General features: G+C 33.4%; 1 protein-coding gene and 1 long non-coding RNA gene across 4 annotated transcripts in view; one reads left to right on the top strand and one right to left on the bottom strand.

The window, feature by feature from the left end:
* Positions 1-26,318, top strand: part of LOC141451269 (uncharacterized) — a 67,202-nt gene that overhangs the window by 21,393 nt on the left and 19,491 nt on the right. The window contains exons 8-10 of one of the 3 annotated variants that reach the window (XR_012456648.1): positions 18,944-19,072; positions 19,237-19,470; positions 22,350-22,619. This is a non-coding gene — a long non-coding RNA (uncharacterized lncRNA). The remainder of the gene's footprint in view (positions 1-18,943; positions 19,073-19,236; positions 19,471-22,349; positions 22,620-26,318) is intronic. The other 2 variants (XR_012456650.1, XR_012456649.1) reach the window with 2 other exon arrangements.
* VAChT (Vesicular acetylcholine transporter) lies at positions 530-25,158 on the bottom strand. The gene is made up of 2 exons (XM_074122508.1): positions 24,921-25,158; positions 530-7,023 (listed from the first exon to the last, which is right to left on the bottom strand). Exon 2 carries the CDS (start codon positions 6,778-6,780, stop codon positions 4,843-4,845), a length of 1,938 nt encoding a protein of 645 aa, XP_073978609.1. The 5' UTR covers positions 6,781-7,023; positions 24,921-25,158; the 3' UTR covers positions 530-4,842.

Raw genomic sequence — 26,318 nt, 5'->3', positions numbered from 1 at the left:
TGGTTAATCATTTGCTATCCTCTGTAATACAGTATTGACCAAAATTTTGATGCTCATTAAGTTATTAATATGAATTTTATCAAATTGATAATATTATATATATGAATATTTTAAATTAGATAAAATTTATTTTCTTTATACAATTACAACATTTAGAGGAATTTATTTTTTTTGTTAATTTCACGACAGGCACGTATAAATAACGTCAATTTATTTATTTTTATTTCAATTTTTTTGTTAGCTTTTTTTAAAGCTATCAGTCAGTGAAAAGAGTAAATGAAGATTTTCTTTTAATTAAGATCTGTTTTTCCTAAATATTTACTAATTTCTAAATTAACACTTATTACCTAAATTATTGCTATTTATTTTGTTTATCTATATAAGCTTTATTTCTTCGTTTATTTATTTAAACGATTTAAAAAAAAAAGAAAAGAAGTAGGTTTATTCCATTTTTTTAATGCAGAAGTTTGTGTGGATGAAGCAGGTTCTGATAAAGCGCTCAAAAAATATAAGCTTATTTTTCCCCCCCCCCCCAAAATAACTTCTTTTTATCAATTGTTGAATCTTATCAATTAATTAAATAAATAGTACACTAAAACAGAAGTTTATATTCTGTAAAATGAGCAATTTTATTTTTTTCTTTGACTTTATATTGTAGGCTAACCTCATGATATGTAACGTTATTTTTGTAATTGTAATGCTTTTTTTTTCGCCTCAAATTTGCTTTTGTATTTAAAATAGTTTATCTCAATAAATTTATTTCATAAATAGTTATACGTGTACTTTAAATTTAAGACGGATTTAAGATAAGTATAACATTTTTCTATTTAACCATTTTGGGCAATCGTTAATTTTTGAATGTGATATGTTTAGGATAGGCCAAGTTGTGCCCAGGATGAAATGTATTCATTAATTTTTCTTAACATTCATTTCTTTAATATTTTTTTTCTTATTAAACTCCATTTTTTAATAAGAAATCTGTAAAATTGTATTGCTTTTATCAACAAATAAACACGTTTCATAATGAACTATAGTATCTTGGAATCCTAATTTTGTAATTGAATAGCTACTTCAGGGACTTGGTTATGGCTTGACAATCTTAGAGCATATGCAAATTTAAAAAGCATAAATTGTAAAGTAAATTATAGCTTGAAAAAATAGGAGATTACTTTACTAATGGAATGTGTTTTCAACAATTCTCCTTGGATATTTAACTGCATGTATGTGATAATGCTAAACCGCATTACATCTGAGTTAATCAAAGGTTTACTATACTCTATCAAATTAAGCAAATGTCGGACAGACTACGATCTAAATTGTCAGGCTTTTATTATTATTATTTATTTATTATTTTTAAGCATTGCTCAATCATTATAACAATTTATTATTTCTTCTTTTATTTTGGGTTCCATTTTTACAATTCGTTGGAAGTTTCTTTATAGGGTTTGGAAAGCTGAATGTGTTATGAATTATGCCTGCAGAAGTTAATTGGTAAAATGATTCCATTTTCAAGCTCCTAATAAAGAGCATCATGAAATTTTGGGCAACAATGAACAAAAAAAAAAGTTTCAAAATGTCTTTGTATGACGTGGCAGTATAAACCAATCTTCTCTTTATTATTTATATGCACTTTTATATGTGTTAACTTCAATTTAAGATGCTTTCAAGAGTATTACTTGATTCGCCACTACTCGAGAACCTCTTTAGTGCAAAATGTCTAAAATAATGCGATGCTTTCAACTTGTTTTTTGAACTTTTGGCTTTAAAATACGCGAAAGAGTGTTCATGCTTTTTCCCCCTATTTTCTTTGTTTAAGTGGATCATTTTAGGTCGTTAACTTCCGGCAGACGTATTTAAAATCTGTGTAGCGAACTTGTTATGTTACATATTAACTTACAAATATGGTGGAAGAGCATCCAGACTTCCTTGGATAAAAAATTTTCCTTTCATTTCCAAGACTACGGTCGAAGAGGTAAGAGAGAGAGACTAGTTTTTTGAGTTGGATGTCTAGTCAAGGATGCTTTAGTAGGAATCGATATTATGATAATTTTAAGGACGGTAGCTGGACATAATCTTGGCAATCTTTAGTGCCTATTCTAGAGGTGAAGAAATGGCATCTGTTTTGGAGTTACTTCGGTCTTTGAAGTCCCACCTTCCTACAAGTCTTCCATTAACTTCTTAATCTCACTTTTTACGAACATAAGGCTGAGAACACAGCGCAGTTTGTAAACAGAGGAGTGGCATTAGCCTCTTTTGCTTTGTTTTTGATTCCGTTTACACTCTTTAGTTTGCGAAATGAGAAAGTATGAAACCAAAGGACCCATACAGCTATTCCAACACACAAACACACCTCTTCTGGCTATCGTGACTTGATTACAGGATTCACTCCCAACAAAGACTCTTGAGAAAGTATAATGGAAGTGATATAATATTAGTAGAATGTTCTACTGTTTCTAGAAAATAAAACTTTGAAATATTATTTTAAAAGCTAGATGCGATAGTTCACCATGTTGAATTTATTAAATAAATAAATGGAATTTTAACTGAGAACAAGTTAAAAATACCATCATTCACTACTGAAATTCTGTGAAGACTGAAAAATTGAAACTTTTGATAGAATTTCCTTTTGATTCTTCTGAGAATATATTTTTGTTGTTGATAATCCATTTTATCCTAGGACAGATATATATTTACTTTACACTGATAATATAAAATACTTTTTTATCTTCCTTCTTATCTAATACACTTACATATAGTTTTTTTTTATGAATATATAAATATTTATGTATAGAATCTTTGTTTTAATTAGTACTATTTTTAATTATATTTCACATGGAATGATATGTATGTTTCGTCCTTGGTTGAACATCTTAAATTCTAAAACTTATTAGTAAGGAGGATCGTATAATGTTTCCATCTATTAACCTTATTCGTACTTATAAAACTACTGTTTTAATTTATGTATGACAAAATTAACTAAAAAAAAAAATTAATTTTGTCTGCATTATGAGTTCTATTCAAAAAATTTAATATTTACAAAGTATTCTTAAAGAAATAAGTTAGTTATTAAATACTAACAGAGGCTGCAAATAAGATTCTAATTTGATTTTTCTAAGAAACAATATAATATATACAATTTTGCACACATTGTGTGATGTTTTAAGGAAATAAAGAGAAAACAAATAAAAAACAATGAAATAACCTAAAAATAGAAATTACAATCACAGAATAAGTTTATTTTTTATTTTCAAATGAATATAATTGAAGTAAAAATTAATAAATTGTAAAACCTCGTAAATAATACTGTATCAGTTACAAAATAATAGTAACAATAAAGTGCGGCTCTTCTAGAATTTGGCAGTAATGTTATTAATTTAATATCAATGATGAATAAATAAATGGCAAACAAAAGAGATTTTTTTCACCTTATTTTTTGGAATGTTTAAATGAAATTTTCTATTAAAATATCTTGTTTTACATCACCTTTCGTGGCTGTTATGCTTTCATGAACTTGTTTTCATTATCTACTTACATTATCTTCTTTATTGCTTGCTTTATGTTGTTTTCATAAACTCCTTTACATCTGCTACAGATTTTTCGTGATAATGTTTTTATTGGGCATCTATTTATTATCAATATCAATCATAAATAAAATCACCTTTAATAACTTACAACTGAACTCTTTCTACTTTCAATCTTAAAGCGGAATTTTTTAAAAAATCTTGTATAATTAATGCATTGTTTATTTTAGGTATCGCATTGTGCAGTTCTTCAAAAGATAAAAGTGTTAACTTAATGCAAACATTAATGAGAAATTTGCCTTATTTTTCTCACCACAGTCCTGTGCAAATGAATACTTGCACTTCTGGACAAGTCTTGTCGCGAAGAGTGAGGTCAAATTAGAAGCTTTCCAACAGTTTTCAATGACTTGCAACTCCTTATTCCTTTCTCGCCTGGGTATTTAGCTTTCAAATCCTTCATCCGATGTTCCTGCAGAAATCGTTACATTTTTAGCCATCACTTCTCCAAATTTACATCTGAGTCTGTCATACCTTCGGTAAAGACTTACTATTTCGTTGTTTTCTTGTTGCTCAGATATGTTCCAGTCGTAACTATCACGGTCTCTCACCTTACCTAAGTTCTAGTGCATTTTCAAAGAAAATGACCTCCTGACTTTCCTTGTAGCTGAAATCAGATTTCTCAGCCTGAATACATTTTGAAGTACATTACAATCTAATGTACATATCGTGCAGCTAGAAAAATCATCCTCACGAAATCCTGAACAAGGATGATTAACTGAACTGTATCAGACTTATAGTGATGTAAAATTCCGATATTTTGCAATTTTACAGGTCCAACTCCCACAAGAATTGTGGGAAATGAGAAATCCGAAAATTGTTCTTTAATTTGGAAATGAAGAAAATTCTTGGCACTTCAAAACAAGTTAATGAAAATTGTTATTTTATTATTAAAAAATTGTGCCTTTACTAGGTCAGTCAAGAAAGTATTTTAATCATCAAAATTCTAGATTCGCTTTGAATAAATAATTTTTAAATTCAAAATTATAAAGGTAATGTTTTTAAGTAGAGGGTTTACCGCAGCTTTTGAGTTTCAATTCATAGTGCATTTCGCAATAAATTATTTGTTTTTTTAAACAAAGGAAATTAATTATTAATTTCTTATAGTTGGACATTTTAGTTGTTTATATTAAGGATCAATATTAATTTCGAGACAGACAGTGCATTCCTATTGTGTTTAGAGATTAATTTAAGAATTCGTTGCAATATTTTTTTTGACAGTGCAATACTTAGCACTGATGTTTTATTTTCTTAGTGGGTAACATTAAAATCCTGATCTAAATGGATTTCTATCCTGATCAGAAGCTTCTGGTCTTCTAAATGGATTCGTATCTGATTGATTTGTTTGTCCAGGTTGTTGATACCCTTGACCAACTTGTTGATACTGTTGATTTCCACCTGGTTGATAAATTGGTTGTTGCGGCATTGGTTGTCCTTGTTGTTGATAACCACTTGTAGGCTGTTGATAACTTTGTGCTGATTGATAGCTCTGATATGCACTTGGCTGCTGTTGTTGCTGATAGGTTTGAGGTTGTTGTTGATAAACTTGAGGTTGTTGTTGTTGTTGTTGTTGAGGTGCTTGTGGTAATTGCCTTTGATATGCTCCTTGATCAGTACGCGCCTGTGGTACTTCTTGTCTGTGGTACTGATAACTGTCTGGTGCCCTCCCATCAACATTAGTTTCTTGTACTTGATTAGCATCTTTACTTTTATACTCCAAATGGTTCTGTACATCTCCAGTGACTGGTTGTTGATCTTGCATTGTATAAGTTTGATATTGTTTATCCGGAGGATCAGCCATCAGAATGTTGGCTTCATTCTCAAACGGCTTGAAATCATATATGTTTCTTAGATACATCAACACCGGAGCATACATTAAATTTGATATGGCAATTCCAATATTTAACGCTGTAAAACCAATAGCTTCTACAACACCTCCAGCAATTATTGGACCAATTGCATAAGCAACTGAATACGAAATATCAGCGATTGCATAAATACTTCCATACACTGATACATATCTTACGTCTACTAAATAGCCCAATGTAGGGAGTAGCGCTGTATCAATCAAAGCAATACCAAAACAAATTCCACAAATTGGTATCATTAGAACTTTGTACGAACTTGAAAATGGTATAATAAAACAGCACATGCCTTCTAATGCGAGCCCGCCGGCAGCCATAAGCCACTGATACTGGGGATATTTTTTTGCCATTTTTACTGTTAAAATTACACCAAAAACATGCGGGAAAAATGCTGGCAACCATATCATCCCGATCTTCCAATTGTCTGTGGTTAAATTATCTTCCATCCATAATGATATTGTTGGTTCAAGAAAGGCTAAAGCAACATTGGACATCATTAACGCTCCTGAGCAAACGGCTATATATGGATCTATGAATAACTTCCAGATTGGTACTGTATCTTTTTGGGCGTGCATTTGTCGATTTTCTTTAATTGTTTCCTTAATTGGTTTCATGACAAGGAGCAGCATCACTCCGTCAGCCAGCGATACAAATGCAAGTATTAAAAATGGAACTTCCTTACCAGCAAACTGGTATAAAGCGCCACCGAACGGTGGTGCAACTAAACAACCAAAACTAATAAATGCTAACGCTATACCAAGCGCTTTAGATCGTTCATTTTCTTCAGTAAATCTATCAGCAATCATAGCCAGGCCTGAGGTGTCAGCAAACGCTGAACCGACTCCTTGCAAACTTCTCGCAAAGAATAGAACTCCATAACTTCCGCCGCAAGCGAATACAGCCGTAGATAGAAACATTATACATAAACCAATCATCATGGGTACATCATATCCTATACGATCGATCAGAGCACCAGAAAATGGATTTATCATCAATTGGACTATAGCTTTTGATGCGAATAGTATACCAGTGGCACTATCTTGGCCGTGATGATCGTGATGTCTAGGTCCGGTGCCGTTGTAAACTTCTTCTGGCTGATCGCCCCAGGCGCCGACATACCTTAAATAGTCCGGTATTATAGGCACTATAACCATGTAAAGCATGTTATCTAAAAGCAACGCTATCGATACAATAACTAATATTAATTTCCTTTGCGATTTCGGCTCTTGCAATTTGTCCCATACTATATCTTTCACTTCACCAACTTCTAGATTTACCACGGGGACCGTCCAATGACTCACACGGCCCCAGCATGCTTTTAATGGATTGGTCTCCATTTTTCAAACGATGCTTTACGTATTCAAATTATGAAAGAATGTCTTCAATTATAATAAATATATAAATAAAGAACTATTACACAATATTTATATTGTTTATTTTTATTGGACTAGTTGTGAATCGGTAGAATCGAAATGAAGCGTGGCTGATCAGAAGACGATTGGACCCAAGCTTCCCTGAAGATCTCCCATATGGGCACACCCTCTCAACATCTTGTTCTGCGGTCGGGCATGATCACAAACCTTTAAAAGATACAAAAAAACGGAATTAATCGAATAGCATAATTTTGCTTTTATTTTAAAAAATTTTGCATTGAATATTTCATTATTTTTTTTTCCAAAAAAGCAAAAACCAATAAAAGAGAGAAGAATTTCTAATCTAATTTTTGAAAAAAGAATATCGCCCGATTTGTATCCCATCAAAGGTGTGAGATCATTTTTTTGTTTGTTTTTTTTAAAAGTGAAAATAAAAATAAAAAAACTGAATCTCTGCACGAGTACAGAGTACTCCAGTCAAAATATCACAGTTTTTAGAATAGTGACATGTTGGCTGGAGCTAAAGATTCTTTCAGAAGTTGCCCTTAAACTGCGCTTCTTTCTGGCGACGCTCAAGCTGTGATTGTCGCTAATAGACACGCCTGTTTTGAAGCCACTTCTGAAAGGACCTTAAAGCTGTAATACAAATAACACATTCTGCCATCATGAGCATTATCTGCACAGATTTATAAAAGAAGAAGATGAATTTAAGTATATATATAAATTTAAAAAAATATAATGAAATACAATGCAAAATGTCATAAATTACAAGTTACAAATTTTAAAAAGCTTAATGCAGACTATAATTGAAGATCAAATTATTTGTTTTTAGCAGTTTCTACATTCTTAAATTTAAATCCAATCATTTGAAGTGAGTTAGAACCCAAATTGGTCACCCTCACGTTACAGTAGTTTGGAAAAATCGATTTTTATGGCCCTGTGATTTAAAATTCTTATGTCATTTCTATTATTGTAAAATAATTTACAATACATACATGGTAGCTTTGGCATAAATTTACTTTAGAAGTGGGAGATTATCTGACAGCACACATAACATTCACTATAAAACTTTTTGTTCTATTTATAACACAAAGAACTTTACATTTCCCTGAAGAGGCCTTAGTGGGACGCATCTTAGTATTGCAGCTTAATAATTGGTTTTGGTAAACTCCCACGTTTAAGTCCCGCGTTCAAGCTAAGCTAGCTCCCGTTAGATTATATCTTACTCACTTTCTCTAAGCTTGCTACCGCTGATAAAAAGTGAAGAAATGAGATAACGTAAGCAGGAAGTTCAATAAGCAATGTCCGCCTTAAAATAAAAAAAAAAATGAATAAAATTTGTCGAGAGATTTCCCCCTTACAAACTTAGTTTTCTCTGAGAAATGGGGCCATTTTTATAAAAATAGTAAAAGTAGAAATATTTATAAAAGAACTTCGTCCAATACAGCAGTAAAATGACAATGCCAATATTAGTAAAAGTAAAGTAAAGTAATCACCTATTTTTTTCAGGCAGGGCTTAACGTCCAACTACCAATTAGGTGTCGCGGACGGAGGCGACTAGCAAACATACTTTACTGTAAATTTCTTTTATTAACCATTAAATAAAATCCAAGGCCTAAGACCGGGGAATCGAACCCAGTACCACAATACATATTAGCTTCGCAGGTCTCGCCTCTAACCGTTCGGCTACCGTACAATGTGAAGCTCTAAGTTTGTCTGATAAGAGTTCACTTTTTAAGATTCATTCCTTTAAGCTAGAATTGAAATTATTGTGTTTTAAGATTTGTTGATTGCTCCATTTGCGGTGGAAGTGTTTTAAATTAATAAATTATTCTGAATTACTTGTTATAAACTTTCTGAGAAGAAAAGAGTAAAAATAAATGTGTTTTATTGCTGAACCTAGAATGTGGTACATCTATAAGAAGTGAGACACATAAAGGAACTAGAAAGAGTGAAAGAAAAAAAGATGAGATTGCTGAAATGAAAAGAGGGCGTGTTAAGTGGGTAGGGGGACAGGCAATTTGTTGCTAAGTCTGAGGATATTCGGATGAAAGGGCAGCCGTTCTAACACTGTCCGTTATATACTAGTACATTGGACCGAGGATTGTAAAAGGAAGTCTTACATGGACCCGCTTCCATGTAACCGGACATGAACTCTTCTTTGTGCTGGCTTCTATTAAAGAAAAACTCCTTTCCACCAATCTTCTCCAGTCAAGATTAATAGTACACTCATGTTTTACTTCCCATAGAAGAAACTACCCCATTTATCCATTCTCTTTTCAATCAGGTGTCAATGTTCATGTTGGAAATTGGAAAGTTTGTTCGAAATTCAACAATATTAAATTTTCTTACACCAAAAATGAAGATTCACAGTTCTGGAATCGTTTGTTTATTTATTTTTAAATCAGTGCTATCCATCAGCAGTAAGTGAACTCAATTCAGTCATAAGAAAATGAAAATATGTATTTTGGAGTTCAAAGTTCGGTGTGATGGTCAAATTTCTTGAAATACAATTATTATTTTATTTAAGGATATCAAAAAGGCCTATGTAATTTAAGAGTTGGGCAGAGTGCCAGTTGTTCGTACTGATATGACCTTAAACATTTAATTCCTGCGAATAATTAACATCAAATATCTTCATCTATGTTATGTTCGCTAAAACCTTTACAATTCTATAAATACCATCCTCATGGTATGGATAAAAAAGTGGAAGTAATGACTATCTTTTCAGGCCGGCTTTACGTCCAACTACCAAATTAGGTGTCATGGACGAAGGTGATTAACAAACATATTTTACAGTAAATTAACTTTTATTAACCATTAAATAAAATCCAAGGCCTAAAGACCGGGAATCGAACCCAGCACCACAATACATATTAGCTTCGCAGGTCTCGCCTCTAACTGCTCGGCTACCGTGGCGCCTACTTGGTGTAGATATTTGTTTATGATTAACCGTATTGTAAAAATGAATTTATTCAAATCGAGAAACTTGAAAATCATATTTATTTCTCCACTCTCCTTGTACAGATCTGGGTGCGCTACCTTGGGTTCTACATATTAGACAAACGACTCACGTGGAACCCATTCACTAGACTTAAAAGACAAGCAATGACAAAACGTGCGAAACTGCTCTACAAACTTCTTGGACGACGCTCCAAATTGACCATAGAACTCAAACGCTTAATATACAACACAATGGTTTGAACTTACAAGACTAGAGCTGTGGGGTTCAGTCAAACCTACAAACATACGGACTGTACAGACATTTCAATCAAAACTCCTCCGACAGATAGATAGCTGACGCTCCTTTCTACGGTGACTAACCTCACTCTTCACAACGACCTCAACATTCCCCTTCATAGACCAACTTGCCAAGACAAAATACCAAAAATTCCATACTACTCTTTCGACTAGTTCTAATCCTCTTGTACTCGCTTCCTCTCGCTTCCTCTGACATCCCTGAGCCTCCTCGCCGACTGAATCGCCAGTGGCCCCGCGACTTCCTTGTAGGCTGAAGATGGGTCTTCAGATGATTTAGGAATCATTATTCTCCTATCTCTCCTCTCTCCTCCTCGTAATCTCCTCCTCACATTCACTTCTCTCCTATAGAGAGTGCTACCGCTGGGTGGTTTCTCTCCTCCTGCTCTCCTCCCGCGCCAGTTCATCATACTCTTCTCATTTACTAATTGTATACAATGTATACAGGTTGAAAATTACAAATGAATTGAAAAAAAAAAAAATTCTCTACTCTTCAGTAAATTCAAAATTACATGATTTGTTCCTAAATCCTTCTTAATTTTTTTTGCTTTAGATTAAATTCAAAAATTTTGTGGTTCTGCGACTGTGGTTTCCTTTCAGCTGACTGTGGCAAGAGAGCTAAATTTTTGACCCTGTTTATATTTAACTTGTCAAAGTTAAGGGGTAGAAAGAATTGCCGTCGGTTTTTGTCCCCTCGGGCGCACAGTGCTGTGCGTGCGAACACTGTGTAGGGCAGAAGCAGGCGGAGGTGAGTTTAATCTGTATACAGCCGGAGGAAAACTTTGGACAAGGTGAGATTTTGTGGAGGGCCGACGGTCCCGTACCCTGGCAGCGCTCTCACCCACACTGAGAAAGGGAGAGACAAAATAACAAAGTGAACTTTCTCCTCCTCCGTTCTGTGCGAATAGACTTCTAAGCCTGTAATTGGGTTTGCAGCCACCCTGTTCTGCCAATGACAAGCAAGGTCTCTCTTTTGTCTCTTGGTACTACCCGCCAATCCATGGCTCTTTGTTGGTTATTCTGCCTTTTTTTCCCCCCTTTTTACTTCCCATCTCTAAACATCACAACAACTTGAATGAAAGACTTTATACCTTGAAAAAGAAATATCGCTTCCTGCCCGATATCACAGAAAGTGCCAGGATATTTTAGGTTTCTTTCGCATTATACTACACCTTTGTACTGTTGACTTTTTCTCGAAAATATATCTTCATTTCTAAATACTAGAATTTTAATTTATAAAAGTTTAACACCCAAAGATTTAATCGTTCTTTGAAGAGTCTGAGGATTAGAAGCGTGAAGTCTCCGGGTCCTTGGCATTTCCAGCTACTTTATTCTACTGGATCTTCAAAATCATTTGTAAATAGTATATTCAAAATTTTTCTTTGAAGTGCCCAATTGAAAGTAATCTTTATTACATTTCAACAATTTACAGTATTCTTAGATAATATTAACTAAATCTTGTGGTTAATTCTGGAGATTAATAATATCTGTTAATTAACAATTTCCGTTTTTAATATCGCAGGTTATAGACTTGATGAGATTTGATTTTTCTTTTTGGAAAATATGAATAGAACATGCAAAAAGTATAATTAAAACTGTCTAGTAGGACAGTTGTATAAGAGTTGATCGTCAAGAACTATACGAAAGATCGGCTGCCTAAAAAGAAAACATCCAACTTTGACAATTTAATACAGTCTAGGCTAAATTTGCGTCAACTTTTGTGAAGACGAAAATAAATTTCAGAAAGTCTTGTACAAGGCCTATTTTGTCAATCCGCCAATCAATATACTCTCAGAAGTTCCTAAAATAAAAATAAATGTAATTCTTTCTGGTCACAAAATTATTCTAAATAATTTCTTAGTTAAAACTTAGAATGAAACTATTCAATAGTTTATCAGTATTTTATAATAGAAATATTTTCTAGCTATATAATTACACGTTTATAATAATAAGGAAATCAGGCTCCCAGAAAAAGGTCTTTCCCTTTGGAAAGACTCAGTGGAATCCATTTAGGAACTTCATAATAAGGGGCTTTAATGTTAAGAATGCTTGCGTTAATATTGAAGAGCGCAAGCGAAGTTGGTTCGGCCACAAAGCTGTGTATAGCTAGGCTTACCCTCGGAATGTAAGGTAGAAGACAAAGGGGTGTACCTCGGTTGAAACGGTCGGATGGGAAAAGAAAAGCTTTCCGATAAAAAAAGATCATTAAGATGAATCAAGAGAATGAAGATCTTGTCTGAGGCCAAATGTGAATAGATTAATTCATACAGAAGGGATAATCACATTGCTGAGGAAATGGACAGAGTGTGGGATAAAGTTGGATCAGGTTATGTTTTCATATTTATGTATTTCTCGAATTTAAGACGCAAAAATCCTGATAGAAATTGTAAAAGGGTAAGCCTGAAGTGGATTTTATACTTTGTAAGTTCTTAAAGTACATTCATGATTAATGTCATGTTAACATTGTTAATGTAAATTGTAATTTGTGTATACGTTTTTCTGTTAGCGAATGTAATTTATAATTTCAAAGCAATTTTATTTGCAATTAAGATAACTTTATACTGATTTAAGATGCTCTGAACTGTTGGTGAATGTAAATTATGTTGGATCCTAGTTTTAAAGTCAAACAGTATGCACGTATGTCATATAAATATTGTGTATCATTAGTGCCAACCTACATTTGTAAGTAGTCACTTGAAGTAAGCCCTTTTCCTAGGTATTAGTTGGTACTACTTTAAAGTAAAGGCAGTCTGTACGTGGTGCAGGCCAGCCTTATTACCCTGAGGCACGCTCAACTATCGACCTCTCTTGCACACTTAACGATATATACCCGCCCATTATTTCTCAGGCTCTCATTTCTATGTCCCCTTTACATCTTAATGAATCATATGCATATTGATTTTATTTCCTTACCGTTCTTTAATTTTTTAAAACATTTTTTTCTGATAATTAAAAAGGGGAGTTGAAATCAAGGAAGGTCCAGCAGGAAGAAAAATTTTCATAGATAGGTAGCCTCCATGTGAATGGTTCATTTCTGCTAGGATTCTGACGTCGCTGTGGGTTATTCTAGCCCAATAATATCATTTACACTGTTCCCATCATACAAGAACCATGGACATAACTTCACCAAACATCGTATCCTATACAACAGCTATCCACTACCAATCCTCCGAGTACAAGTACCGATGTTGAATGAGAAATATGCAGGCGAGAGATAGTTAATGGTATTTACAAGTAGAGTTGAGGTAGATACGAGTAATTAGTAGAACAATGGTGCTTAGAGTCTAACTGTATGAGAAGAGAAGAATCATAATATTAAGAAAACGAATTATCTTCTGTGTTTAAAGTTTAATTATGTACTTTGTTTCAAGATGAATGGAAATATATTAGCGTAAGATCAGAAGATAGAATGAAAGGAAACGCAGCGTCGCAACCTGCTGTATCGATAGCTAAAGGCTTACCAAAGCAAAAGGACAACTATTGAGACAGTTTTATGGAAATTGGGAAATGTAATAATAATTTAGACAACATATTTCGTTTTAATTCCTTCTTTTTTCATTGGACTGTAACTTTACGTTAGACATACTGGTATGTCTTTTATATTTTACGTGATGCTAACGTTGCAGCTTCTGATACTGTGTGTTGGGTTTAAAATGAATATCCCTCATAAAGAGACTGCATACGTGTCTACTGGACTGTCCTAGTGTAGTTATTCACATTACTGTCTGATAACGCATTACTTATGAACGTGATTCTGGTCTACTATTTCTCTTAGTTTGTTGGTTGGTGTTTATGTAAGCTATTTGTTCTCAAAAGTCACTTTTGGGAGATAATAAGATCAATTACATACATTCTGTTACCAATGTATCTTACAAAAATTTTAACAAAATGATTTTAAATTTTATGAAATATTTTGTGTAGTTGAGACTTTGTGAGAGCTATAAATATTATTTAAAACAGATTTGGTTTCCCAAAAAACTTGACTAGTTTCCCTAAGAATGGTATAATGTAATTAGAGGAAAATTACCTTAAACTCGAATTTCTTTCGCACGACTCAAGTTTACTTTTCAAGAATGAATTATTATTATTGATCTCTTGTAAGTCAAGGTAGAGTGAGGTTTGGCGTGTGTAAACTTCCACTGGTGGCCTTACTAGCACGAATCGATAAGTTTCTTCGTCTAAAACTCTTTCTCCATTGATATTAAACATTTTAGATTAAAATTTTGTTTCTTTAAGAGGTTTTTATAGTTAGATATTTGTGACATATCATTAATTTGGGCTGTGAACTTCTGTTTTGGCTAAAGCGTTACTAGTTTTAATGTGAACACTGATTTGTAAATTGGCTGCCAAAATTTGATTGGTTTTTAATAAAATTGAAAAACAGATTTATACAGCAGAAGTAAGCAATCTTTACCTCTGGACTCATTCATTGCTGTGAAAACTCATCTGTCAAGTTAAGAGAAGAATTGGTGATTTGTAAGTTTTAACGAAGAAACAAGGAAATTGAATTATACTCTGAGCAACCTTTATGTCAGACATTTGAGCTTAACCTGGAAATAGACTTGCGAAATATCGTTAAAGAATAGAAGAATTTAGAGATTACTTTTTTCATTAAATAAAATTGTTAGAATAAAATAACTAAGTGTACGAGGTGTGTTCAAAAAGTAACGGGAATTTTTAAATTTCGCGGGTTTGGAGAGTCTGATTGTAAATTTTTTTTTTTTATTATGTTGGTACACATGCCCCTGAAGTACGATAAAATTTTCAGTAATATTCATTGTTTACTTCTTAAGTGGCAGCCGTTAAGGTTAGACGTGTGGCGATTTTTGTTTGTTGAAAAAAATGGATCAAAGAATTTGTATTTAATTTTGCGTAAAAAATGAAATAAAGTGTGTGAAATGTTAATAAAGGCATATGGTGAGTCTACTATGAGTAAAACAAGGATTTACGAGTGGTATAAGCGTTTCCAAGATGGCCGCGAAAACGTTGAAGATGACGAACGACCTGGACGTCCAAGCACATCAACAACCGATGAAAACGTGAAAAAAGTGAAAGAAATGGTTATGAACGATCGCCGAATCACAATCAGAGAAGTCGCTGATGATGTTGCCATATCAATTGGCTCATGCCATGAAATTTTTTCGGATGTTTTGGGTATGAAACGTGTGGCAGCAAAATTTGTTCCAAAATTGTTGAATTTCGAACAAAAACAGCGGAGAATGGAAGTTGCTCAAGAGTCACTCAATGAAGTCAACGATGCGGATCTACTGAAACGTGTTATAACAGGTGACGAAACATGGGTTTACGGATATGATGTCGAAACTAAGGCTCAATCGTCCCAGTGGAAGCATTCTGGATCGCCAAGACCGAAAAAGGCTCGACAAGTGCGGTCGAATGTGAAGGTTATGCTCACTGTGTTCTTCGATTTTAATGGCATAGTGCATCATGAATTTTTGCCACAAGGTCAAACAATCAATAAGGAGTACTACCTACAAGTTCAACGCCGTTTGCGTGAAGCAATCCGAAAAAAACGCCCGGATTTGTGGCAAAACAATTCATGGATTTTGCACCACGATAATGCACCTGCTCACACTTCATTGCTTGTTCGTGAATTTTTGGCCAAAAACAAAACTTTAACGATGCCCCAGCCTCCATATTCGCCAGACATGGCTCCATGTGACTTTTTTCTATTTCCAAACATAAAGAGAACATTAAAAGGCCGTCGTTTTACAAGCATAGATGACATTAAAAGCGAATCGCTGAAAGAGCTGAAAGCTATCACAAAGATCGAGTTTCAGAAGTGTTTCGAGGATTGGAAAAAGCGCTGGCACAAGTGTATTGTATGCGAAGGGGACTACTTTGAAGGCGACAATATTAATGTAGATGAATAAATAAATATTTTTTTCAAAAAACGAAAATTCCCGTTACTTTTTGAACACACCTCGTACAGAAACTGTGCAGCACTCAGGCCAAAAGTCTAGTACCGATCGGAGAAATAGTATTGATCGCATCTGACGAGCGAATCTAGGGGAAAGGAAAAGAAGATACAAAAGCTGAGCTTGTGGTTCAATAGCCGAAAACTATTTTTCGCATTTAAAAAACACTAAAATAGAAATAATGGTAGGAATGTCTTCTAACGTTTATATAGGAAATGGTGGTTTAATTGGATTCTGTGATATGAATAATGAAGATGGGTGTGTGAATACTTACTCATGTGTGTATATAAGCTTAGAAGTAGGCATGTGAATTGTCTTACAGAACAGAAGGATACGATAATAGCCGAACTTGGATAAACAACAAACGACAAAAACAGACACAGAACGGATGAATAGGAAACGAAATCCAGGTAGTTGCACTTCCGTTTGAAAAGAAAGGAGAAAGAAATGTTTGTAAGGAAGAATCAAAAAAGTTTTCTTCTAGTTAAAAATACCAAAAAGCAAACTGAAAAGTTAGTACTTCACTGTTGGATTTGCTCCAACTTCAGTTTTAGCCGGCAATTAACTGGTTTATAATTAAGTCTTAACTGTTGGGTTTATCATTAGTAAACGAAATTTTTTCAACATTTTATATTTTCTTGCAAATAAAGAATGTAATTCCCATCAATTTATGTAAAATTATTCTAGACGTTTGGTATTTGAAAATTCAGCTTGCATTTCCTGCGCGCACAAAGATAAGCTTTGTGTACAATTACAAAAGCAGAAATAGAATGTGCTGGTGCTAAGGGTAGGACAGAATGAAAGGTAGAAGCCGACTGGGGAAGAGCAACGAACAGCTGTGAAAGGGGTCTCAGGTTCTCACAAGGTTTGTTTATTTCACCCTCTTGCTGAACTACAACGCCCTCTCATAATGCTTCGGTGTCATCTACCACAAGAGCAACAACCACAACACAAATTAAAGTATCGGTTTACCCGCGGCACTTTCCTCTTGTTTTACTAATATTACTAATCACCTTGATTCTAAAATAAATTGTATTTTCTGGAGTATCAATCAAATAGCGTCAAAGTATTTTCAAAGATCAAGTGTGAAAAGTGAGCTACTTTTCATTATGTTAATTGGCACCAAATTACTTTTGAAAAAATCTGTTTAGCTGCGCATACAAGTTCAGAAGATATAATATACTGCTAAGCTCCAAGCTATTTCCGTTTTCCTGCTCATTCACTTATAGAACCGTTTCATTGTTGTTTCAAGCAGCGACTATAAATAAAAACTAGCGATACTCTTTATCTTTGCACCAGTTCTCAATAACGCGCCGAGTAAAGTACTGATTGAAATTAGTTGAAACTTCATCGTACAAAACTATTTTGAACTTATGATTAGATTCAAAGCTAAATCTACTACCTAAAAAACTCTTTACAGATTCCTAGAATGTCAGTGTAGTTTGTTATATTAACAAAAAATATATACATCAATTATTTAGGTAGCCTTGGGTGTTCGGTAATATATAGTGATAAGATAACGACAGGAATTGCAAAAATCAGAACCACTGATCTGATGTCTTGACTTCTCTAACATTACTGACATCCTGTAGAACAGGGGGTCTTCAACCTGGATTCCATGGAACCCTAGAGTTCCCTGGAACGTTGTCTGCGGTTTCTGCAAGTGATCACTATTTGCTCATATGTTTGTATTAAGATTAAATAAAGATACAAGAATAATTTAGCGAATTTGAGTAGAAAAAAAGCTTTGAAAAACTATTTTATCTGCTACTTAAACATGAGGTTCCTTCAAGAAAACCATGAGTTGGAAGGATTCCTAAAAGAGTAAAAGATTGAAGACCCTGCTTTAGAACAACTTTGGTACTGTATACCAAAGTACAAAGTCTAAGAGCTAAAATATTACTAAAAAATTGGGCACGGAAAATGCACTTGTCTAGATTTTTTTAAACTGGTCATATAAAGAAACTTAAAAAAAAAGAAGAAAATCACGTCAAACCTCTTCGGCTTTGAGATTTGGGACAGATCTGTAGACCTAAAGGCCTGAGATGACCTGAGAGGTCATCGCAAATGTTTGTTTGAATCAGCAATATCATGGCAAAGGCCAAAAGGTTTCATTTTAATCTGTATGTGTCTCACGGAGATTGCTTCGTAAATAAGCTGAACATAATTGGTAACTTATTTTAATCACTGCTGGAGGTAACGTAATCACTTATTTGTGAAATTAGCAATTCTTGATTTTTTTTATATATATACAACAGCAATTATCAAAGTAAATCTAAAAAATATATTTATAAAAACAGTGATTACGAAAACTAAACACGGTAACTTTTCAGAATGTTCGGATAATTACACTCGATAAGTAAATATCTAAAATAAGTCGCAGCTATTTGATTATTGTTTACAAGCATGTAGCTCCCAAGTATTTCTCCTTGCAACAGTTTTCTGATAGTTTAACATCTTGGTGCACGCCATGTTTTATATACCCTAGCTTAAATCTATCGTTAACACCTAATGGAGCGTTTGATGGCTCTTCCATTAACGTAGTAAAAACAAGCGAGGTTGGACTTTAATGGCAGAATGTCGTAAAAACGCTCTCTCCTTCTTAAGCTAACGTTCTAAGTATCTAAACAATAATGCCGTGTTTTATGATGAACGAGCACGATTGGTTCTCCCAAAATAATATAATACACGCCCACTCTGGTTTTTATTATTTTTTGTGAGAAGAAGTCTTAGTCCAGCCTAGAACTCTTGCTTTGCTTAAAAACTCTTCTATGTTCCAAGTAAACAGAAAATTAAGTAATTATTGAAAGTATAATTTGGAGAACTTCTTTAAAATCTTTTATAATAATTTTATATTTATGTAATAATTTATTATATTTAATATAAATATTTGACTTTGTTTCCATTTTATTAAGTTATGATTTTAATTTCAGGTTTCTTGTATCAAAATTAGATGCGTAGCTGTTAATTGTTGCAGCATGAAGTGTTGCTGATCGCTTGGTGCACTATGAATATGGACTGACATGAAGATAGAATTGCGGCTTGAATTTCTTTTTATAAAGGTTATCTAACAATAAAATTTATTATGTGTGTTTGTTAGAAAAATTTGGTGGCTTAAAAAGTCAGAATGTTTTGCAATGGTTGGAGGAAGCATCACTGTTTGAATGGCAATTATGAATTAATATTTGATAATGGGAGAACTTTTGTTAACAAAATTTAATTTTAGGAACGTTAAAATTTGAGGTTACTGGCATCCGGAACAGCGGACAGTGCTCTATCATTGCAGACATCATTATGACCGACAGAGAGCTGTAAAAATGGTAGAAAGAGAAATTCAAAGCAGCCAGTTGTTCGGCCAATATTAAGAAACAGAGAAGGAGAGGGAATCACTACCTACTAAGTGCTTTGACCGATAAAAATGTAGGTAGTTAAAATTTTCTCACTTCAACGAAGATTTTGGGTAAAAGATTACAGTATAGTAAAAAAAATAAACAATTGTATATATGTTTAATTGTTTACAAAAGCAGCTAAGTGCCATGGGCAGAGGTACTTTGCAGTTAATTTAGAGATTTCTAAAATAAAATGTTAAATCAATCCTGGAATCGAACTCAGAATCACATTTTGCTTAAGTTAAAGAAAGAGTTTATATCTTTGTGCTTTGCAGAATAGAAAATATAAGTATGGTAAACAATTACTGAAAGATTGTTATTTATTAATAATTTTAAGAAGAAATAAACTGAAGACTATTCCAAGTCCAAGTCTTATTTTATTGAGAAAAAGAATGAATCTTTTATGCACTTCAGTAAGAAATTTCATTAGATTCAATGGTGCTGTTAAAGACTTATTCATTGACTTATTTGCATGTGTATGAGTTGTTTTAGGAGTATGATGGGTTCACTTTGTAAAAATACTGTGTTGAACACTTTTGCGATTTCATCATATCGTAGTCTACGAAGTAAAATTTTCTTGACTTCATTATTTTGCAAGAACAATAATGGAATCATCTTTGATGAAAGTATTGTCGCTTTTTCTGGTAGGGTAGGTAGCTAAGCTAAGTATCAAATTTGAATTCTCTGCGATTTTTTTTTGTTTGTTTTTGAGTTTATACGTAGTGGATGCATATTCACACAAACTAACCAATTTGTCAAACCGTTGGTATTCAGAGGACCAGAAAAATTGGTATTTTTAATGAAAATCTCCAAATTGAATATCCACCAGATTTTAATACTTTCTTGTTACGAGTAGTTCTTACTTGTTACAAAAAAAAATATTCTTATCCAAAATCTTTTTTTCCATTTCAAATATTTAAACAGAAAGATTGAAAAATTGCGTATGAACATTGAAAAACCAACATTTATACAACTGTTTGACAAAAGAGGGACATCCCTAAGCTAATTGGGTTGTTTGGATTTCAAATTTACTCAGTTGGTTGAAGGCAATGTATATACTAGGAGGGTTGAGAAAGGAAAAGCAGGAGAAACCCACGCCGAACGACTGGTTACACATACTACTCTGAGCGGAGGATGTTGTAACTCAATTACATCCGGCCGGAATGCCGCCCCCTTTGTCATTGCTGGGGGCGACGCGTGCACATTTACTCGTTACACCCAACCACACTCTTGTTAATAACTTTGATCATCTCGGTTATTGCTTAATTTTGTATTCACTCATTGGTTCGGCACTAAATAATATTTTATTTAGTTTCACTATTTATAATTCATAGATAAAATTAATGTTGTAAATTTGGAAGGTCTTAGGGACTCTTTAAATTAAAGTTAGCATTTAAAAGTTTAAATCGTAATTCGATTAACTCAAATGTGACACTTCCACAAGTTTTTTTGTTATTTTAATGAATGGGATTAATCATTATAAATACAGTATTATATATTCTGATATAAGTTTCAATTGTTGCCTTTGACGTTCAATAATTCTTTGATTAAGTTTTAGTGCTTCAAATCTGCGTATGTTCACAATGTGACGCTATTTATTTCAAAAAGTATGTTCAAAAGTAGCTCTGTAATAGTAATTTTTAGAGGTAGCGCTAAATTAAAATGCTATTATGATTATTATTAATATTATTATTTTGGTATTTTCTAAGACACTGAGAGTAGCTGAGACGGGTAGTTTGGTGAAATATTAAGCCAGAGTTTCCGAGTTCAAATCTCAGTTTATTGGACAATTCTCCCAGTCAAGTAATTTACAGTCATGTCTGTACTGAGAGAACAATTTCAGAGGACTGGTAGCGCTTGTTGCCATTATATCTGACTCAGCAATTAACTTTTAACAAATTAAGTTTATCGACATTGCCACTGCTGCTATCAAATTTGTAAAACTTAGTATGTTGATTGCTTTTTCATCACATTTTCCCAGCAATACTTAGAGGAAATTAGGTGCCACGGTAGCCGAGCGGTTAGAGGCAAGACCTGCAAAACTAAAATGTGGTCTAGACCTTGGATTTTATTTAATGTTAAATGTGAGGACTTTGTAGTAAAGAATGTTTGCTAATCGCCTCCTTCCATGATACCTAATTTGGTTGTTGGACTCAAAGCCCGCCTGAAAAAATAGGCCTTACTTTACGTGTCAGCGGCGGGAGTTTACTAAAAAGTAATTAAAGAAAGATATCAGTGGCCATTCTGATAAGAAATTTCAGATAAATCTTATACTAAAAGAATCAAATGACTTGATTCATATCAACCTAAATTTATGGGTAATGTAAAGTTATACGTTTAGTTTAAAGTTAGGAAAAAAATACTAGAATATTTATATAATAATTGCTAGATGAAGTAGTGTGATAAAACTTAGATTTCTTTTTTGTAAGAGCATAAAATTGAATTGAAAGAAATTACAATTTTCAACGAATAAAATGGAACAATTTCCCTTACTATTTAGGTACATTCTGCTGGTATTAGATAAATGGGGTCACATTTAGTATGAATTAAAAAGAAAAAACATTCCAACAGATCAAATCTGGTACCACAAACTTTTTTAAAGAGAAGGTAGTGGGAGGAGAAAATGGGAATTTAATGGCCTGGAATATCCTGTGTAGATTTATCGACCTCCCAAAAGGGGGTGTGGTTCGTAGAGCCGCATACAAGAATATATTTTACTATAAAATAGAAAAAACATACATTGTTATTTATTTGAATAAATTATCCTCACCTAATGCATCATTGAATTTAATATTTTCATTTATTTCCGTCCATTTATTAGTAATTTTTTTGGAAAAATGCAATAAACTGTTAAATATAAGAGATAAATTTATTTTTTTTCGTCCATACTATCAATTCTTAACACAGTATCGTGATAAAACTATAATTTTCGTTTTGTTTTTTGTTTTAGATATGTTGCAGTTTACTCAAAGCACAACATAACATTTTTCATAAGATTTGATGTTAATGATACCACCTCTTACGTGCATTCACCCAATTACTTCATCAACAGAAAAGACAGATGTATGTTGCCCGAATGTTATCCAGAAAAATGAAAAAAAAAAAAAAAAAAAAGAGATGGATTAACGTCTTGAAGAGATCCTGATAAGGGTGTGACTAACCGAAATGCTGGGGATTTAAGGCCTAGAAGGATTACCTGGGAGCGAATTTTACACGTTGGGTAAATAGTACAAAGGAAAAATACCGAATTGGCTTCCAGTTTGTCTAGATTTCTACTTGTTTTGGCACTGTTATCTAGTTTTAAGGCCACAGCTAAAATATACATAAAGGGTCGCCTTCTTTTGGGAAATGTAAGGTAAAATATAAGGGAAAAACACCGAATTGGCTACCAGTTCGACTAGATTTCTACTTGTTTTGTCTTTGTTATCTAGTTTTAAGGCCACAGCTAAAATATACATAAAGGGTCGCCTTCTTTTGGGAAATGTAAGGTAAAATATAAGGGAAAAACACCGAATTGGCTACCAGTTCGACTAGATTTCTACTTGTTTTGCCACTGTTATCTAGTTTTAAGGCCACAGCTAAAATATACATAAAGGGTCGCCTTTTTTTGGAAAATGTAAGATAAAATACCACGGAAAAATACTGAAATGGCTTTCAGTTCGTCTACTTGTTTAGATTTCTTAGATTTCTACTTGTTTTGTCTCTGTTATCTAGTTTTAAGGCCACAGCTAAAATATACATAAAGGGTCTCCTTTTGGGAAATGTAAGGTAAAATACATGGAAAAAAACTGGTAAATATTGCCTGACAATCTTGTATTGCTTTCTCTCGGAGGTGATCAGTGAACTGTTTTAGGATATCAGATGCTGATGTGCCTTAAATTAATAAAACACACACACATACGGTTTAGGTACAATAGTTCTATGCGACTGCAAAACTCGTCAATGTGTGTAGCTACTTAAGATTTGGGATTCGAAAGAAACCTTATTATTTAGGGGTCATGCCATCAGGCTCAACGATATTCGCCCTGTTCAGGCATATCCTTCATTTCACATACAACTTATCATACAGTGTACAGGCGCTGAAAGTTTAAGGAACTCAATAATGCTCAATATTACTCAAAAGTTTTGGTAGAGCGGATTTTTTCTTGACGCAAAAAAGGCTCGCCTTACTTAGAATCAACTTCAGATCATATATAAGGTTTTTAAAAATTATGCAATAATTAGTTTAGTTTCTATCAATTTTTTTCTAAATAAATCTTAGTTGCCATAAAAATTAATCCGAAAATGAATTTAGCTTGAAAAAAATCTTAATCTTAGCAAATTTTATCTTTTAAAATGAGTTACTGTAGATATATAAAATCAATCTAGATAAAAATAAATATTAACCTGGATTTCATGGCTCCTTCTTTCTGCATTCCACTTTTTCACTTTACTCTCATTAAAAGACCCACTCAGAACCCATTTCCGCAAAAAATCTTTCCAATTGAAGGAGTAAACTTTATTGGAGTTATAACAAGATTCTCATAAAAAACTTTGTGACTGCTTCATGAAAGTCGCGAATATCTAAAAATACTAACATTAATACGAACCTTTTTCCACTACCGATTTCCTATATCGTACTAACGTTTTAAAGAGGCTCATTTTGGTTTAAGAGGTTTTCAACCAGTCACTGCTCTCCAAAACTCCCAAATACATATATTACGCCATATACTCGTATATATATTTAACCATGAAACATGACACAGGTAAAAGTGATAAATATCCTAGTGCTACTTAGCATGATAACTACAAAAATTAAAAATGAGCGTTTTTTTTTTTTAATAATATGCGACAATCTGAGGAAAAATAAAGAATTCAAGGAAGAAGTCCTAAGGGCATAACAGGTATTGCAAAGATTCGATCAGAGTAACGTAGTATAATACTGAAAATTAAGCTACTTATTCCAGCAATTTTTTTCTCATCTTTTCTGATGTACATTGTTGTACTTTTTTTTATATCAAAATATATTCTCACTCACAGTTCAACACTTCCTCTCGAAGCTTGGGTAAACAATATTTTGTCCTATTTTAGGAAGACTGTTTATGAAGGTTTGCAGGTGTCTAGAATCTTTAACGATGAAAGAGATAACATTGTTTTTTTTTGGATTACTTCGTTGTGTGCTGGGATATCCGGCAATATTTCTTGTTTAATAAAACATAAAATAATCATAATGAGTTTTATGGAGAAAATAAAAAAAAATCCGGATGCTTTGTGACCATGTTTTTGTCTTTAAGTGAAATTGCTTTTAAGCTTAAGTAATGGATTCAAATTGTTTGTATTTTCGACATGCTCTCTTATTGAGGTTTTTGACCTGAACCTTAGTTCTTGAGTGGTTTTGCTTTGTCTATCTTAATTTTGCTAATTTTTGTACGTCTTTTTTTTTATAGTTTTCCCCCCAAAAAATAGACACTTAATGATGGTAAAAACAATGTTAATTTGTGTATTATTAATTGAAAATAAATATTTAAGAAAAAGTAATTACCTGTAGTTGGTAGGGAGGCCGGTAACCGGTTTACGATAAAGCCGCGGATGTTGGATGCGAGCCTGGTGGGCGAGGGTACTCTAGCCTCGTTCAGCAGGCCAGAGAGGTGGCTCCGCAGGCCCTCTTCGTCTCGACTCTGATCCCTGTCCGTCGTGACCCGTGTTTCTCTTGTCCTGGCTGGTTAGACAGACCGCCCCTAACTGCCGCCCTCGTTCGCCGGCAGCGTACGACCACGCCTCCTAATATTGGCGCAGCCGCCTCCGGGATAGGCGACACGCCTCCACTGATATATACACCCCTACTTCCCCTCTACTGTATGTTCTCCTATACCAATCTATCGAACAGCCTTCTCTTCCTTATTCCTTGTCACAGTTTTTGGGGAAAGAGAATTACTGTGGCCTGCCACCTCCAGAGTAGCCTAACCAAACAATGCACCTTTTGCTCCAATTATAACATTAATATGTAGGCTAATAAAAGAGCCACTTCACTGAATTATCGCACTCTTTGTAGATTAATATCTAAATCGTATTAAAATAATTTAGTTATCTAGTATTTATTTCTAAAAAATTGGTGACTATAAAAACTTCAACTCCAAAGCATTTACGGTTCTCAACTTAGACTGGCTTCTTGGGTATAATGATTTTTGTTTTTGCAGGATATTTGAATAGCTAGTTTAGTGACCCTTGTAGTTTGCATTTAGGTTTTCTTTATTTACAACTTTAAAGTAGAAGTAGACAATTAACAGCGTAGTTAAAATTATTAATATGTAAAATGTGATACTTACGCCCTTTAAGAATAATTTTAATGGCCGGAAATTGGTCTGACTATTTGCCGTTATTCACTACTTACTCAAGTAGCATAAAGTGGTAAAGAGATTTATTTTTACAAAAATTAAGATTAAGTCTGAGAGTTCACACCGTTCGTAGTAAAAGTCAAACTTCGTGTAGTTTGTAACATTTTTTTATAAAGAGAAATACATAAATTTTAAGGAAAATATGTAAAAGTTAGGATTAGAGATCAAAATGAATGAACTGTAATTTTGCTTTAGTTACATGTGAGGTACAACAGATTGTTCTCAAATCTACACCGTTTTCAATCTCAGTTAATTTGGCGGACCTTCTATCACTTTCTTAGAATTTTTACTTAATTACAGTTCGATACTTATAATTCTCCAAATACAAAAATTGCATTGCAATCTTTATTCAACTTTATAAGCCTCCAAATCCTAATAACGTTAATTCATCTCTTTCTATTGGAGAAATCTTTGTTATGGTTAAAAAATTTAAATGATAGTTTTTGATTTTCGATTGATGATTTTGGGGAATATTTGAGGTGCGGTCAATAAATTCACAAACATTTTCGTACCAATGTTTCGGTAAATACTCGTACATTACCTTC

Source organism: Rhodnius prolixus, unplaced genomic scaffold (assembly GCF_049639745.1).
Source record: "Rhodnius prolixus isolate KJV_2025 unplaced genomic scaffold, Rpr scaffold_8, whole genome shotgun sequence".
In the NCBI taxonomy this organism is placed as follows: domain Eukaryota; kingdom Metazoa; phylum Arthropoda; class Insecta; order Hemiptera; family Reduviidae; genus Rhodnius; species Rhodnius prolixus.
The sequence above is the reverse complement of the archived record's forward strand: the minus strand, read 5'-3'. Positions and strand labels throughout refer to the sequence as shown.